The 17,500-nt window shown below is 41.1% G+C and overlaps 1 protein-coding gene across 16 annotated transcripts in view; it reads left to right on the top strand.

The window, feature by feature from the left end:
* The window catches only part of LOC135110605 (glutamate receptor ionotropic, kainate 2-like), a 76,208-nt gene that overhangs the window by 27,902 nt on the left and 30,806 nt on the right, over positions 1–17,500 (top strand). For all 16 annotated transcript variants that reach the window (XM_064023105.1, XM_064023101.1, XM_064023109.1 and 13 more), the window contains exons 3-5: positions 3,792–3,953; positions 14,877–15,128; positions 16,012–16,187. In XM_064023105.1, coding sequence (XP_063879175.1) covers positions 3,792–3,953; positions 14,877–15,128; positions 16,012–16,187 — 590 coding nt within the window. The remainder of the gene's footprint in view (positions 1–3,791; positions 3,954–14,876; positions 15,129–16,011; positions 16,188–17,500) is intronic.

Raw genomic sequence — 17,500 nt, 5'->3', positions numbered from 1 at the left:
CGTGTAATTGCCTTCGCTCCTTCATTACTTCTCTTCATTAATTCCTTTGAACTACATATATTTATTCTTGTTTATAATCGGGTAAGTGCTGTTCGCGCCACCCCAGCCAGTGAGTGATGATATTGCTTATACTAAAGAGAATATATATAATGATAATGATTATGATAGTAAACATATCGACCAAAAACAAAAACTGGATCCATAATTGACATTTCCAAGCAGAAAATTGGCGTTTCCAAGCAGAAAAATGAAGGAAAACCGAGAGAGAAGCGTATTTATTTCATGAAGAGCCTTGATATCCTTCCTTTGAAACAGTTGAAGTCATGGTCGGATTGAAATACAGAAACAGAAGAAAGTTCCAAAGTTTAGTAGTTTTAAAAAATGAAAGAGTGGAGATGCCAGGTTAACTCTTGCATCAGTGAGGTGGACAGAATAGGAATGCGAATAAGTAGGAAATCTTGTGCAGCGAGGCCACGGAAAAAGGGAGGAGGCATGTTGGGACAGTCCTGAAGAGCGGTAACCATGGAAATAACGGTAGAAGATAGTAAGAGATGCAACATTGCGGTAGTGAGTGAGAAAATCAGGATAGTCAATTCGAGAGTATTTGATGACACGAAAAACTTTTGAATCCAACCTGTTTAGGAGAGCTGAGTAAGTTGAGTCTCCCCATACGCCGACCAGTCCTCCATACATTGACGGATAAGGCACCTGTATAGAATAAACAACCATTAGGAGAAGTAATGGCGGAGGAGATATAGAACACCTAATTTCATGAAAGCTGTTTTAGCAAGAGAGGGGATGTGAAATTCCCAGTTGAGACATTTAGTGATAGACAGGGGTGCGGTATCTGAGTGCCACTGCAGAACACGGGATGGTTGTCAGAAAGGTTGTGTCGAGTAGATAGATAAAGGATAGATAGATTTTAGGCATTAAACAGCACAGGGTTTTAAGTTCCCCATTCTGAGATAATAGAAAGATCAAAAGTGAGACGTTTCTTTCACTCTCCCGTGTTAGGTGTTAAAATGAACAGTGATGGGTTATTTAAATGTTACATAGGAACACACATTCTCTCTCTCTCTCTCTCTCTCTCTCTCTCTCTCTCTCTCTCTCTCTCTCTCTCTCTCTCTCTCTCTCTCTCTAAATGCAAATGAATGGATGGGAAAAAATATATCGTTTGTGCCCGTAGTTTCATTTCATCAACACATCTATTTTGCATCATTATTTTGTGTTGAATTTATGTTATGTTTTATTTCTGTATCACTCCTTTTGTTCTTTCTTTTACTTACAATACTTTTTTTTTCTTTACAATCTCATCCTTCTTTGCTACGTGAACGAAATTAGAATGGCAAGAAAGAAAAGGAATAAGACTGGAGAAAAAGAACGAATTTGCCACATAAGCTGAATCCTCAGTCTTTTGATGATGGGAATGGAGGAGGAGGAGGAGGAGGAAGAGGAGGAGAAGGGGGAATGAGAGAGATAGAGAGAAGAACTAGGGGAGAGAGAGAGAGAGAGAGAGAGAGAGAGAGAGAGAGAGAGAGAGAGAGAGAGAGAGAGAGAGAGAGAGAGAGAGAGAGAGAGAGAGAGAGAATTATTATGATGTTTATGTTGATGTTGATGATGATGATGATGATGATGATGAGGAAAAGGTGGAGGAGGAGGAGGAGGAGGAGGAGGAGGAGGAGGAGGAGGAGGAGGAGGAGGAGGAGGAAGAAGAAGAGGAAGAAGGTAATGCAAGGAAAATATTGAAGAAAAGCGTAAAAAAAGCAATACAAATTAAAAGAAAATTTTAAGAAAGCAGCAAAACTCTCTCTCTCTCTCTCTCTCTCTCTCTCTCTCTCTCTCTCTCTCTCTCTCTCTCTCTCTCTCTCTCTCTCTCTCTCTCTCTCTCTCTCTATCTATCTATCTATCTATCTATCTCGATAAATGCATCCCTTTCCTTTCCTTTCCTTTTCCTCCTCCTCCCTTCCTCTCCCCCTCCAATCCTCCCTCCCTCCCTTCCGCTCTCCCCACTCCTCAGTCTATTTCCTTAAGCTTCCTCTTACCTTTCCTTCTCACTTCCTCTCGCCTCCCCTCCCCTTCCTTCGCTCTGATACAGCGGATATGTATCTGAACTTTTACTTTGGTTTTGGGGGTTTTGGTATAGGCAGGGTAGGGTATCGGGGAGCTGTTGGAAGAGCGGAGTGCAGGAGAGGAAGGTGAGGTATGGGAGAAGCAGGGAAAACAGCTGTGTCAGAAGTGAAGGTCATGGTATGGTTAGGTGGGTGGAGTTAAAAGGAAATGCAAAGGTGAAGAAATTAGTGGAAAATGATGGTTTGTTTAATTTCTGTATAACATAGTGATGTGATGGTGGAGTGGAATTGACCAGGGACAACGAAATAAGGCGGGAAAAGGTCCATTAAAGAAAGGTCCAGAAAGAAAAGAAAGAAGGTCCAGAAAAGAAAGGTCCAGAAGAAAAGAAACCGGAAAAGGATCTTCTATGTCTATCTATCTATCTATCTATCTATCTATTCATCTCTATCTATCCATCTGTCAATCTATCTATCTATATGTATATTGCACAGTGAGATAACCCAAGAGGAGGCAGTCCAGACGAGGTGTTTTGTCTCAGTAAGGTAGCTTTTCCTGTCCCCTCGCTGTGGCCCTTTTAGCCACCCTCCGTGATGTGTAAACAATACTGCGTCAATATTCTTGCAGCTAGGCCACACTGAGATTCTTCTCCCACAAAGTGAAATAATAATAATGATACTACTACTACTACTACTACTACTACTACTACTACTACTACTACTACTAACATTAATAACAATAACAAAAACAAAAACTACAATAACCTTAATATCCCTTACGTAGAAACAGCACAGTGGTGAATATCTCAAACAGCAGGTGAGGTGGGTGGATGATGCTGGTGTATGTGGAAACACACAAAAAAAACCGTTTCACCCTTTCCTGATTCTGCTCCCCACATGACTAGATAGTGTGTGTGTGTATGTGTGTGTGTGTGTGTGTGTGTGTGTGTGTGTGTGTGTGTGACAAGCATACATTACACGATTTTCCTCAGCTGGCAAATCACAAGTGCATTTTCTTGTATTCCTTGCTCGTTTGCATAGACACACACACACACACACACACACACACACACACACACACACACACACACACACACACACACACACACAGCTACACTATCCTAAACTTTATCAACAGTTTGAATTATCGCTTCCCGTTCACTATAACGTGATTGAGCATTAACTGAACTTCAGCTAATTGGGACACAGCCAGTAATTACAAGATAGCAGCTTTGATATCTAGCTCATATGAACGGTGACTCCAAGTTAAGCTTTACAAACGTATATAGTCATACAACCTTTGATATTATTTTAACCTTTCGCTAAATTAATACACTTAGCTACCACATATTTTTTCATCAGTCTCTTTTATTATTCTTTATTATTTTTTTACCTCTTTTTCCTAATCCTTCAACAGGTATCATCAGGTGTCGTACTGAACAAAAGAACATAAGAACATAAGAAAATAAGGGAACCTGCAAGAAGCCCCCACTTATCCACTTATCCCCATCCATAAATGTGTCTAATCTTCTTTTAAAGCCCCCTAGCAGACTGATAACAATAAGAATCTATAGAACGTGCCGAATCAGCGCTTTTCCCTCTTCCTCATTTCCCTAATCCTTCAAGAGGTGTCATATGATTAATGTATAGAGTCCACATTACGTACCAAACTCTATGTCATCCCTTCCATTAACTAGTACCTACTCTGTCCCATCTCCCTTACAGGTGCTATGTTCACGGCGGACCAGAGGGAGGGACCCACGGAGTTAGCCTTCAAGTACGCAGTGTATCGAATAAATAAAGATGCCACACTGCTGCCCAACACAACGCTCGTGTACGACATCCAGTACGTGCCTCGCGACGACTCCTTCCACGCCTCCAAGAAAGGTGAGGCGAGGCTAAAGGTGGAGGTGTGGTTGTCGATATGTGCACTGTCTCTCTCTCTCTCTCTCTCTCTCTCTCTCTCTCTCTCTCTCTCTCTCTCTCTCTCTCTCTGTGTGTGTGTGTGTGTGTGTGTGTGTGTGTGTGTGTGTGTGTGTGTGTGTGTGTGTGTGTGTGTGTGTGGTCATACAATAAACTACATCACTGTTTCAGGCAGACCGCCTTATGTTGTAGTCAAAGACAAAAGTAGAGCAATATACACTAATGTACACTAATGTAATGACTCAAGGATATGCTTTTAACATCAAGTAAATCTATTGGACTATCGTATGACAATGTACAATATATATATATATATATATATATATATATATATATATATATATATATATATATATATATATATATATATATATATATATATATATATATATAATTTATGCACTTATTTATTTATTCATTAATCTATTCATAGATAGATAAATAGATAGATAGATATCGTGCAGAGCGCCAGGCCTGCTGCAAACACTAATACAACTAATGATAATGGTTAGTGTTCATGTTAATGCTAACAGCGTCTGGTGATGTACTCGTATGTATGAGTTAGTGTTGCGAATTACTGGATCCACACACTCATGAAACATGGTGCAGACCAGACACTCATAAAATATGGTGCTCTTCTGGGCAGCAGACAGATTACGATTGTGAACGTGTGCAGCCGTGCATTTCAAACACTGGCTTAAAACTGACCAATCAGATCATGTACATGACTGAAAGAGTCTGAAAAGATGTTAGAGAAATAGTTAACATAAATACAGTAGTAGCAGTAATATGAATAGCAGTAGTATCCAGATATCTTAGTATTGAGACCTGACAACTCAAAAAAAATTGTTAATGAAAATTTGAAAATGTAGGATTCATACGTTGCCAAGAACATGTATACAGTGCACCTCGGTTGTTAACATCACGTGGTGGTGCTTGGCCATGTTCTGCAGTACTTATGCAAATGGTATGAGAGACGTAACTTAGTTAGCATGTACTGCTTTTGATAGCGAGGCGAAAAGGAGTCGAAGCAGTGTGATGAATAATGTATGCAATATGATTAACTTCACATGCATCGCACAAAGGAAACCCAACGATGTAGTGAAGGACTGAGCTCTTGTGTTGCAAATGAGTACCTGCACCGGATCGACCAACTCTTCTTTATGCCCGCTGAATGTGATTAACACAGACAGTTATGCAGAAAGCAGCTTTATAGAAAGAGTGAACAACAGATGGGAATATAATTTAGCAAATCTACCTTCTAGTATTAAGAACACGTGGAAGTTGTTCTGCGCGTCATGACTCAAGGTGAAATTAGAGAACAGACACATGACACTAGTTAACACGTGTGGGGTAGAAATGATGAAAATGACTTGGTGTAACAGGTTATGATTGTTGAAGTGGAAAGAAGAGTAGCAATATGAAGTCCAGAGGAGCAGCCAGAAAGCAGAGGGCTTTTCTTAGTAGCAGAGGTCAGTCCTGCTTGGCTGGCTGCCACCAGCTGATGGAGGCTGACCCATTAAACGTGGAACATGCACTTCCAGGGTGATAATGATGTTGATGATGATGATGATGATCAAATATGGCACCACTGATACAGAATTATTACAATAACAGAAGTAACACTAAAAAAAAAAATTCCTTTGTAAATATAAACCAAAAAATCCAGTGATAGTGGCGTATATCATGAAAACCACAGTAGAATTAAAGAAATCCCCAACGGCCTCAACAACAGACATCCTGAAACATATTTATTGTCAGATGTTTAAAATTTCTGCACAAAAGAGATTCATCAACATCAATTGTAAAAAAACAAAACACGCTAAGAATTTTATCAATATAACTAGGACTTTAAATTAAGGCTAAATACAAATTAAGAAAACTAAGTAAATGACCCAATAATGGATGGAAAGCGCAGACAGCTCCTAAGACTTCAATTCAACATAATATACTCAGAGTTATGGTGAGGACAAGCGGCTTGAAAATCAAACAACTGAAAACTTTGCAAGCAGAATTTAGCAGAGACTGGCACAGTGACGCAGCATGTCGAGAGTGTTGGAAAGCTTCAGATCCGCAGCGAACTTGCTCGTGTGGAGTTTGATAATGAAAAATAGATACTTGACAAAAAGACTGATAGACTGGCAGACAAACAAATACATAAATATAAATAAAGATAGACAGATAGATAAACAGGTCTTGAGAGAGAGAGAGAGAGAGAGAGAGAGAGAGAGAGAGAGAGAGAGAGAGAGAGAGAGGAGAGGAAGGAGAACAGTACACACTCATCATGGTAATCCTCATCATTGCATTATTGTCATTATTATTGGCAGCACATCGTCACAGTTATTGTCATTATCATCAACATCTTAACTGTCACCACCGTTGCCATCATTCTCTGTATACTGGAAGTGTTACAGTCATCATACGTGCCAGTAGATTACTCTTGTCAGTACGCACTAAATTACATTCAGTTCAATAAGCAGTAGAAAAAAATAAATAAATAAAAATCGTTACCATTAAGTCATTTCCCATTCTCTTAATGTTGAGTTCACGAAGCTTTGTGCGTCACTTAATGTTTGAATGAAGCAATAACTACAAATGAATACACGCATCACTATTACAAACCCGTAACTAAAAAGATTAGTGGAATGGGAAGCAAACCTCAAACAATTTGTTAATGCAGAACTCACACACGTTGACATGAGCGAAAGTAAATTTGGTTTGAGTGCACCACTGCAATGTTGTGTGGCCTGGGACGAGCACGGAATAAAGGTTTCTCTCTGTCAGCTCTCTAGAAAACACTGACAGCGACAAATACACACACACACACACACACACACACACACATACACACACAGAGCGGTACTGACTTTACTTCAGGCTATTTATCATGTCCAGTCTCTCTCTCTCTCTCTCTCTCTCTCTCTCTCTCTCTCTCTCTCTCTCTCTCTCTCTCTCTCTCTCTCTCTCAACTTTTATCCCGTCATTCTTCGTCTTTTCCGTTTCGTTCAGGTCTTTTTATCTCCATGATAACATTCCTCATATAATTTCTGCAATTTTCTTTATCAGATTTTTCTTCATCTTCCTTCTCCTTCCTTGTCATCCACTCCAGCTGTCTTGTTCACCATTCATCTCTCTCTCTCTCTCTCTCTCTCTCTCTCTCTCTCTCTCTCTCTCTCTCTCTCTCTCTCTCTGTTCTATTCATCACTTATGTAGACAAACAGTCACGCTATGTATGAAACTACACCCACAAAAACCATCTTAGGGTGTTTTTTTTATTTTTTTTTATTAAGCCACATTTCGAACAGGAAAAGTTAAACCATCTTTACTGAAAACCAGAAGACATCCTGGTAGCAACACTCGCAGAAGAAGAAGAATGGTCTCGTAAGGGGGAAGGACAAGGGGAAATATGAGAAGGGGCGAGGAAATGCGAGGGCAGTGGTGTAAGTACTGTAAACCTGAAGTAGAGGGAGAGGGAAGAAAAAGGGTAAGTTTTGTAAAGGTGAATGACTCATAATATTTGGGATGCTGGAGGACAGAGAGAGAGAGAGAGAGAGAGAGAGAGAGGGTGGGGGAAAGAGAGGAGAGCTGTCTGGTATTGAGTTCAGAAGGAATTTGGAGTGGAGTTGGAATAAGCTTTGAAATGAACGTCCCAACTTCAGTGGTCGACGTTTTGAAAAGGTGTATATCTTGTTAAAGGACTGTTTGATGAGGACATGGGAGCAATTTCACGAGAGCAACACATTGAAAGACAGATTTTCTATTGGGTTTTATAACTAGGGGAAGAAAATTATAGGTTTTTGTGACTGCATGAAAGAAAATTATAGGTTTTTATGATTAGGTGGAAGAAAAGTAGAGGTTTTGTGATTAAGTGGAAAAAAAAGTGTAGGTTTTTATGATTGGGTGGAAGAAAAGTGTAGGTTTTTATGATTGGGTGGAAGAAAAGTAGAGGTTTTTGTGATTAAGTGGAAAAAAGTGTAGGTTTTTTATGATTAGGTGGAAGAAAAGTGTAAGTTTTTATGACTAACTGGAAGAAAAGAGTGTCATAATGCGATTCCCCAATTACAACTTAGAAAGCAGACGTCAAGGCTTAATATATCTACATGACAGTACAAAATAGCCATAAAGATAGAAGGTCACTCACATTAAGAAGCAAATATAATACAGAGAATTAAAAACATGTAGGTCAGTCATATAAAAACACAAATATGATACAGAGACGCAATATCCCGTGCAGTTTCATATACGAATTCAGTGCGAGACAAAATTTTGTAGGAGAGACTCTCAGCAAGAAGCATGTTCCAATTTTTCGGCAAGTGGCGCAAGGGACAGTGATGGAGTGTGTACTGCGGGGCCTTTGGAGAGCACCCTAAAGGAGCAGTGTTCTGAGGCACAGCGAGGGAAAAAAAGGTACACATGAAAATAACAGAAAGGAAAATAAACTTCGCGGATCCAAAGGCACAGGCAGGTAAGAAACTCAATGAATTCATAATGGAGAAAAGTTTCCAGTAAGAAATAAAAAGAAAAAAAAACTGCAGTCACTGAATCTAGGAAATATTTTCGAAAAAAAGGAAAAAAGGGTTGGTGAAACATCATAGCAAGGAGGAGTAAAATGTTTCTAAAATTATTAATGAATACAGAAAGAAATTGTTTGTTTCTTATGCTGTTAATTATCACAAAGGGAAACTGAGAAACGTTAAAGACATACGCTTCAGGATGTGTGTGTGTGTGTGTGTGTGTGTGTGTGTGTGTGTGTGTGTGTGTGAGAGAGAGAGAGAGAGAGAGAGAGAATTACATCAAAGGAAGACGGATAATAATGAGATATTTAGGAGCAAATCATCTCTGTCTTCTTAGGAATGTTCTTTTTCCCTTTTTACCTGGAACATTGTCCTGGAGAGAGAGAGAGAGAGAGAGAGAGAGAGAGAGAGAGAGAGAGAGAGAGAGAGAGAGAGAGAAAGAGAGAGAATTTATGGCGCGATAGGACACCATTATAAGAAAGTGGAGAAGGGAAAGCGAGCACCAGATAAAAGAGGATACCATGGAAACACCAGGTAGTTTTAGGCAAAAAGCAAAAAGCGACAAGGGAGCTGAAGAAGAAAACTAAATAATACGTTCTTCTTTTCCTTGTTTAACGAAAGGGCTGAAATTGCTTATGGAATCTTAAACTACACTGGCATTACCGCGATTACCTTAGCAGAGAGAGAGAGAGAGAGAGAGAGAGAGAGAGAGAGAGAGTAGATATTCATATAATCACCCATGAAAAGAATGAGGAGCTCCACCTCAGGCCTCATTCGGAGCGTCGACTTGTCTGCTTTTCTCTTCCTCTCAGTTCCTCACGTTTTGCTTCCCTTCGCCTACCCTATCTCTCTCTCCTTGCAGAGTATTGACCACTGAGAAAAGGGACGGAGAAAGACGGAGGAGGAGGAGGAGGAAGAGGAGGAAGTGGTGGTAGCAGTGAAGGCAGAGGAAGGAAAGAAAGGAGGAAAAAGAGGCGAAGGGAATATTAAATAGAATTACTTGTACAGAGGATAAGCAAACAATAACATCAGATCTTTTGGACAGCATAACAGAAAGTCCCTCCCAATCCACCAATGCTTGTGTTGCCATCGGAAGGGTTGGAAGAAGTACATTACAGTGTGGAGGTAAAAAGAAAACTTGCTTGAAATGTGAAAATATAAGACAAGTAATATAAAACAACGTCACAGTGCATCATAACAGTACAAGAAGAAAATGAAGACTTTATTGCTCATACTGAGAATTTGTCTTGTCTTGTCCGAAGTGTAAAAGAGAAGATAAGATTAAAAACACTATCAGTCATGGATATCTCTACAATCTAACACAAAAGAGAAAAGATTCATCCATACCCCCAACAATACAAGTACAGTGTGGTAGGCAGGAGTGGCGCAGAAGCCTTGTCTGGCCCTTTCATGGAATAAGCAGCCAATCAGACCCCTGCTTTGATCACTCCACTGTAGTAACACACTTTGCCTACCGGGACATTGGAGATTACTACAGTCGCCGCAGGATTTAGAGGCCGCACTCCCTGCCTCCTCCCTGAACTGTTAGGTGACTTACGATGCTCTTGCTTCTTCCAATATTCTTTTATATTTAAGGTATTTTCAGTCATCGTATCAGTTAACCGTACCTTAACCTGGTTTACGAAAACATTAATACGAATATAACAATAATAGAACATTTTTGGGATTACATAAGCAAATTATTGATATGACTACATTCACACGACTGTAGAATTACTTTTGTTGTTATTTGTAGTTATTTATGTATTTACTTATCTATTTATTTTAATTTATTCATTTATTTACTTATTTATTTATTTATATTCGTTTCATCCACAGTCACGGGAAGCGAGAGGCCGTATAACTGTGTTTATGAAAGAGAGGCCAGGTCTTTTCACGGCACATTTCTCTGTTAATGGAAGTTGTTTTAAAGTTTTTTTCCTTTAGTGTTAGTGGCCGTTTCATTTATTTACCGAAACAACAGAAACTACTGGAAAAAGAAATACAATAACAAAATAAAACACATTACTAGCGAAGGGAGTGACGGCTGGGAAAACACTGGGTGACTGCAGGGAGTATTCAAGATTGTGGCGCGCCCCGAGGCAGTAGCGAGGCAAGTGACGGCCAGACTCTGAGACCTTCACCAACTGTTTTCTCACTTTTTGTTGATGTCACTTGTCTCATTTCTGAAGGAAGCGCGACAGTTGCGACTTCGTGCTGACTTTACTACTTTTTATTTAATGTACCTTACTTGCATGTTGTATTTATGTTTCCACGCATCGTGCAAATTAAATTCAAAACTCCAAACGCAATGTAAGCGAATGTATGTGAACCTTTACCCTTAACCCTCTACCCTGGCTCTTAATATCAGCCTCGCCGCCCAGAGATCTTGAGCGTTAATCCTCATATTTAGTAAAGTGAGCCTTGCTGTCGAGGGAGTTAGCGGATTACTGCATCCTTCAGGGAATTAAAAGTAAGTTACATAAAAGAAGATTACAGTAAAGTAAGACCGCACATTTTTCAAAGAATTGCAGCCTGGGAACATGAAACTTTTGTCTTTCTGTACAATGTCCATCTAAATGACTGAGCCAGAATGTGTGTGTGTGTGTGTTAAAGCAGGGAGGGACAGTTCACCTGGCGAGGTGGTTCGAGCTGCACCTGGGTCGCTCTCAGAGGAAAAGGGTACGAACACCGCGACTTAGGCACAAGTGACGCCAGGTGGTGGACCCAGGTCAGATGAAACTCTCGACGTCTTACTTTTTAAGGAATGTGAACTGGGAGGAAGGATGGTCTGTGCAACCCCCACCGTGTGTCTGTGTGTGTGTGTGTGTGTGTGTGTGAAACAGGAGAAGAGGAGATGGGGGTAGTGGTTGCGGTCGCGGTGAGGAGGCGTAGGAGGAGAGGCAGGTGTGGGAATGAAAATTTAATCTCCGCAAAGTCATGTCAGATCCGAATTAAGTCAGGTGGAACAATTTAAGGTTAAAATTATCCTTCCGTCTGAAATCTCATGAATTCGGTTCCTTGCAGGCCACACACACACACACACACACACACACACACACACACACACACACACACACAGACACGCTACACGGCACACAGGAATTATTTCACACCTCGTCCCATTTCCACTACCGGCTGTCCCTTCCCCATGTTTCTCTGTCCTTTTAATTCCCCCGAAAAAGTCTGTGATTGTGTGTCTTTTTGTTCCGTTATAGAAAGCAGGAGAGGAGAGGTGGTTACACAATTTATACATAAAACGAAAAAAAATGTTCTCTTTCTATTTATGTGTATTTCCTTCTCTGTCTTTCTCTTTGTCCATCTCCCTGTCCGACTGTGTGTTTGTACCATTGAAACAAATTATGGGACCATTAAAAAGCGTGTTGTGAGCAAGGTTGTGGCCCATAACGGCGTCATAATCGGGTCTCATTCACCACCTAATGATCCTGAAAGGTCGCTATTATCGCGCACATAACTCTGAAACACACACACACACACACACACACACACACACACACCGCTCCGTAGCTCTGTGTAGTGTCTTCGCTGTCTCTGCCAACCTCGTACAGGTCTCTATGAATTTTTCACAAACGGTGAGTGGTTAGTTTGTGTGTGTGTGTGTGTGTGTGTGTGTGTGTGTGACCCCAGCCTTATTCATAAAACAAAGTCTATTAGCTCTGTGCTCTTCCCGGGAGAGTCACAAGTGGTCATGACCATTATAAATTACACACACACACACACACACACACACACACACACACCAAACATGCTTGTTGAAATATATTTTACGTTAATAACAATAACAGTGATCAGCCACGAGCGTATGGACGAGTGTGCCTCATTGGTAGAGTGCTCCTCTGCTGCAATGACGGCTGATATGTACGGCAGGAACGAATGAGGAAAATTACGGGAAGTATACTTGACGGTCGTTGATGATGAGGTGTATTCAGCACTGGCAGTACTTCAGGCTTGTTAGGTGAGAGTAGCAGTCATAGAGAGAAACGTGGAGCTGTTCCTGTTATTGCTTTTAGTATCATTGTCTTGGATATTGGAGAACTAAAACTTATCATGTCGTTTTAGGTCGATAATGTGACTGTAGGTAATAAAGGAAGCACGGCATGATAGGGTTTTTTTTTTAGTGTAATGTTAAAGCAATAAGTTTAAACTACGCTTGTTCCCATAATATTTAGCGTCAGTTCTATAATGAAGCTGCGGCTCAATGACCATGGGCCTCGTAAATTACTTATCTATCTGTTAATGTTTTATAAATGCATTCATGATAGCACAATAAAGACTAGAGAGAGAGAGAGAGAGAGAGAGAGAGAGAGAGAGAGAGAGAGAGAGAGAGAGATTTTTCCAGTAATAAATTCGTCTCAGGTTGTTTGTTACCATCTCGACCCTACATCATAATTAGTCACTGTAAAGAGACTCATTAGGCATACTCTGCACAATATAATAATAATAACAGTGAAAACAAAAACAAAAAATACCTTCCCTTTTGGACCGATCTCAGTGACCTTCCACGCAACTGTTCTGTTCTTCATGTGATGCTTCTGTGAGGCGGTAAGCTGATGGAGGCGGTGGATGGTTGAGTGTTGCTGCCTGCGAGAAGATCAGGGGGTAGACATCACAAGCCTCACGAGACTATGAACCTCGAATTTTCTTTATCCTACACATATAATGAAAGTTTATTATTCAAACACACACACACACACACACACACACACACACACACACACACACACACACACACCTTTTGCATCTCTGAGGAGGGTCGTTTGTTTCTGGAGCAACATTAAATTATGAAATGTAGTAAGAGCTTTAAACACCTAATTTATTTATCATCCTCCTGCTCTTCCTTCTCCTCCTCCTCTTCATGTGCTTGATTAACTGTTGCCTTCCAGAAAAATCCTACTTCAGCCTGCCCCAGCAACCCTAGTCATCCACACTTCCCCCTTACCTCACCTCACCTACACTAACATTCATATCCTTCATTGCCTCTTCACTCACATTTCTCATAAGTTCCAGGCATAGCATTTTTATTTCAGATGATATGGCTTTTTATTTTCCGGTTAGCTGTGGATGGCAGGATGGCTGAGGGACGGCAGAGGGATGGCAGAGGGATGGCTGAGGGGTGATTGAGGATGGCTAGGTTAAGTGGAGTCTTCGCCTGCACTATCTATTCACTTCTATTGGTCATTGGCGTGGGGCAGTGAAGACAAACAGCAAAGTTAAGACTATAAAGACCAATGGTGTCCGTAATCCCGTGTAATCGTTTGTAATCCTCCTCCTACAGTCTTCCTCCTCCCTCTCTCACTACCTCCTCACACCTTTCCTTCCCTTCCTTCTCTTCCTCTTACTATTCCTCGCCGGCTTCCCTGCTTCAGTGTTCCTTGGCTGTGTTTGCTTGGAAGTGAGTTAGCAAGGTTAGCATGTCTCACACAACACAAGGATTTAGTTATGGTGGCGTTACGGTCGTAATATGTTAAAGCAACTGTCTCTGTCTCTCTCTCTCTCTCTCTCTCTCTCTCTCTCTCTCTCTCTCTCTCTCTCTCTCTCTCTCTCTCTCTCTCTCTCTCTCTCTCTCTCTCCCTATCATAAACCTACACTTCATAAAGCAATTTCTCCGCATTTCACTCACTCCCTCACTCATTCAGACACACATACACACACACACACACACACACACACACACACACACACACACACGTCTAGTCATGATGAAATGGAAACAAATGAAAGAGAATGACATCGATTTTTTTTTTTTCTTTCCAACTTCGTGGATGAGATGGAGAAACAGAAGGAAGGCAGAAGGGCGGCTGGTGGGGAGGGAAGTGTGGTTGGAATAGTTACTGGAAGGAATTAAAAATGTACTGTAGGCGAGAAGAAAGTGTTTTCCGATAAGTACTGGCTTAAGTTAATGGGGGCAGCTGACGAGGTGTTGAGGGCCGTAAAATTACCAAATAAACTGAATTTCGTAGCATGCCTCCCTTTGTTTCCTTTCCTTCCATTCCTTCACATCCGAAAGTCAAGCTACATTTTCGACTTAAAAGAAAAATTCGTACTTTTTGTAATCCAGCCTTGTTTTCATCAGCTTTCATTCAGTTCATTAAATAAGATAATCATATTTCTCCCTCACTTGGCATAAAATGAAACGGTGTACTTTTGTAATCATACCTCTTCATTCAGTTCATTGGAAGGTTAATAATAAAACTATTCCACCTTCACTTGGCAGCTTAAGAGCAGATCCACTTCGGCGTGCAGGTGGTATTCGGCCAATCAAACTGTACTTTTGTAATTGTACCTCTTTCATCACCTATCATTCAGTTCATTGGAATGTTAATAATAATCCTATTCCACCTTCACTTGGCAGCTTGCGAGCAGATCTACTTCGGCGTGCAGGCGGTATTCGGCCCGTCAGACCCATTGCTCGGCTCACACATCCAGTCCATCTGCGACGCTCTCGACATTCCCCACCTGGAGGCGCGCCTGGACTTGGAGCCTGAGTACAAGGAGTTCTCGATCAACCTTTACCCGAGCCATGAGGTGCTCAACCGCGCCTTCCAGGATGTGATGACCTTCCTTAACTGGACCGAAGTGGCCATCATCTACGAGGAGGATCTGGGTAAGTTGCGGGGAGCGGAACTGAAGGGGAAAGGAAGGTGATGAAGGAAAGGTTAGAATGTTTAAGAAAGAGGAGTTGAAGGGAAAAGGAAGGAAAGGGGAGCAGGTGAAGGGAAGGATGTGTAAGAGAGAGAGAGAGACGGATGGAAAAAAAAAAGGAAGGGAATGGGAGGAGGTGAAGGGAAAGAGAGGTTGTGTATGAGAGGAGCTGAAATGTAAAGGAAAGGAAAGGGGAGGAGATGAAGAGAAGAACAGGATGTGTAAAAGAGAGAGAAATGGTGAAAGAAGACCAGATGAAGGGGAGGAGAAGAAATGTAAGAGAGAGATGGTGAAAAAATAGGAAATAGAATGAAGACAAAAAAAAAAAAAACGAGGGAAATGAAAGGAGCTGAAAAAAAAAAAAGTATGCGTAGGGAGAAGAGAAGATAGAGAATGGCATAAAAAAAGAAACAGATAACAAAAAGAAAAGACGACGATTAATGAATGGGAGTGGATAGAAAGGAAAACGGAGCAATAGAGTGGTGAGATTACTGAATGAGTGGTGTGGAGGGAGAGGGAGACATGAGAAGTGATGTAATTACAGAAGAGGGAGGAGTCTATTAAGAAACTTGAGAGAAGCAATATAGCAGAGGTTTACTGAACAATGATCTAGGGTTACGTGAGATTCATACATTTTTCCCCTTTTTTTCCATTTTTCCCCATCTCTTCATAGTGCCACATATTCTTCCTTAATTTCCTAGTCTTTTTTTTTTCATTTCTTTCCCTCTTCTTATCGTATTCCATTCGTATTCTTCCTTAATTTCCTAGTCTTTTTTTTTCCATTCCTTTCCCTCTTCTTATCGTATTCTTTCGTGTTCATGTCTCTTGTTTTCCTTCTTCTCCAGGTCTCATTAAGCTCCAAGAACTTGTCAAATCTCCCCCGAGAGAACACATGGAGTTCATGATCCGCCAAGGAACTCCAGAGAACTACCGTGACCTGCTGAAGGAGGTGAAGCAGAAGGAAATTTACAATGTTATCGTCGACACAAAGCCAGAGAACATGAACCACTTCTTGCGAGGGGTAAGTAAAATGACATTGCATTTGTATTAGTGTTAAGTATTCGTGGAAGAGAGAGAGAGAGAGAGAGAGAGAGAGAGAGAGAGAGAGAGAGAGAGAGAGAGAGAGTGTGTGTGTGTGTTTCCCTCTGAACCCTTCCGCAAATTTACAGCCAATTAATTCCCCTTCGTTACTTACTCTTCTTCCTCTCCAGAATTTTCCCCCTCTCACTCGTAGTACACATCCATCCTTATCCCTCTCCCTGTGCTCGTCTATCCCGCTTATGTTGGGGTTTAAAAGAACTCTCTCTCTCTCTCTCTCTCTCTCTCTCTCTCTCTCTCTCTCTCTCTCTCTCTGGTCAGGGCCGCTGTCAAGAAGATGGGAAGAGAAAATATAAAACAGCAGGAGAGTAGAAGAAATGAGAGGATGTGCAAAGGGAACTTGTGTAGAAGGAAACTGTGTGACAAAGTAAAGGGACTGGCTGATAAGCTAAGCCATTCATTAAAAGGTAACGTGAGTGAGGAAGGATGCACGTATGTATGTAGAAAGAGAATAGAAAAATAGAAGGAGGGGGTTTGTATGAAGAGACCTAAGTGAAGGAAACCAGAACGCCACGGTGAAGGAATGATGTAAAGCCACTACCAGGGGAAGAAAAAGGACAAAAAAACGGAATTTCACATCAGCAGTGGCGATACATTCTGGCGCTGTGCCTGTCTTGCTTGCGGCTGCACGTTTTCTGTGAGCAGCGCACACTGATGTTAACCTCCAGCCCATTTTATGTTGCCTTGTTGCTCACTCGTGCCTGATGATGATGATGATGTTGATGATGATGATGGTGATGATGATAAATGTGACGCAATACAAAAATTAATAGCAATAGTTTATAGTACAAAAAAATAGAAGACTATAATTGTATTGTTTATATTTGGGTGCTTAACTTTGTACCAGTGAAAAACCTGAATGCGCCTCCTTTTTTCGACTAAAGGAAATTAAGCAAATAATGAAGGCAACGGTGTACAAATCTTGACTGATGAAAGTGAGGGAAAATTCATTGACTTAAGGGAGGAGATCCTTCTCTCCTATCCTTTTATCTCACATGTTTGAGAGAGAGAGAGAGAGAGAGAGAGAGAGAGAGAGAGAGAGAGAGAGAGAGAGAGAGAGAGAGAGAAAGTCAACCATACATGTAAACAAAGGGAAGGGGAAAAGGAAGAGCATGATGGATGTAATGTTCTCACCAATGACGAATGTTCCTTGTCTGTAGTCGTCATACTTTTCCAGAGACAGTTTCAGTGCAGCAGTAGTGGCTCACACACACACACACACACACACACACACAC

The sequence above is a fragment of the Scylla paramamosain genome, chromosome 20, assembly GCF_035594125.1.
Source record: "Scylla paramamosain isolate STU-SP2022 chromosome 20, ASM3559412v1, whole genome shotgun sequence".
NCBI classification, from domain to species: Eukaryota; Metazoa; Arthropoda; class Malacostraca; order Decapoda; family Portunidae; genus Scylla; species Scylla paramamosain.
This window is presented reverse-complemented; position numbering and strand designations above follow the sequence as displayed.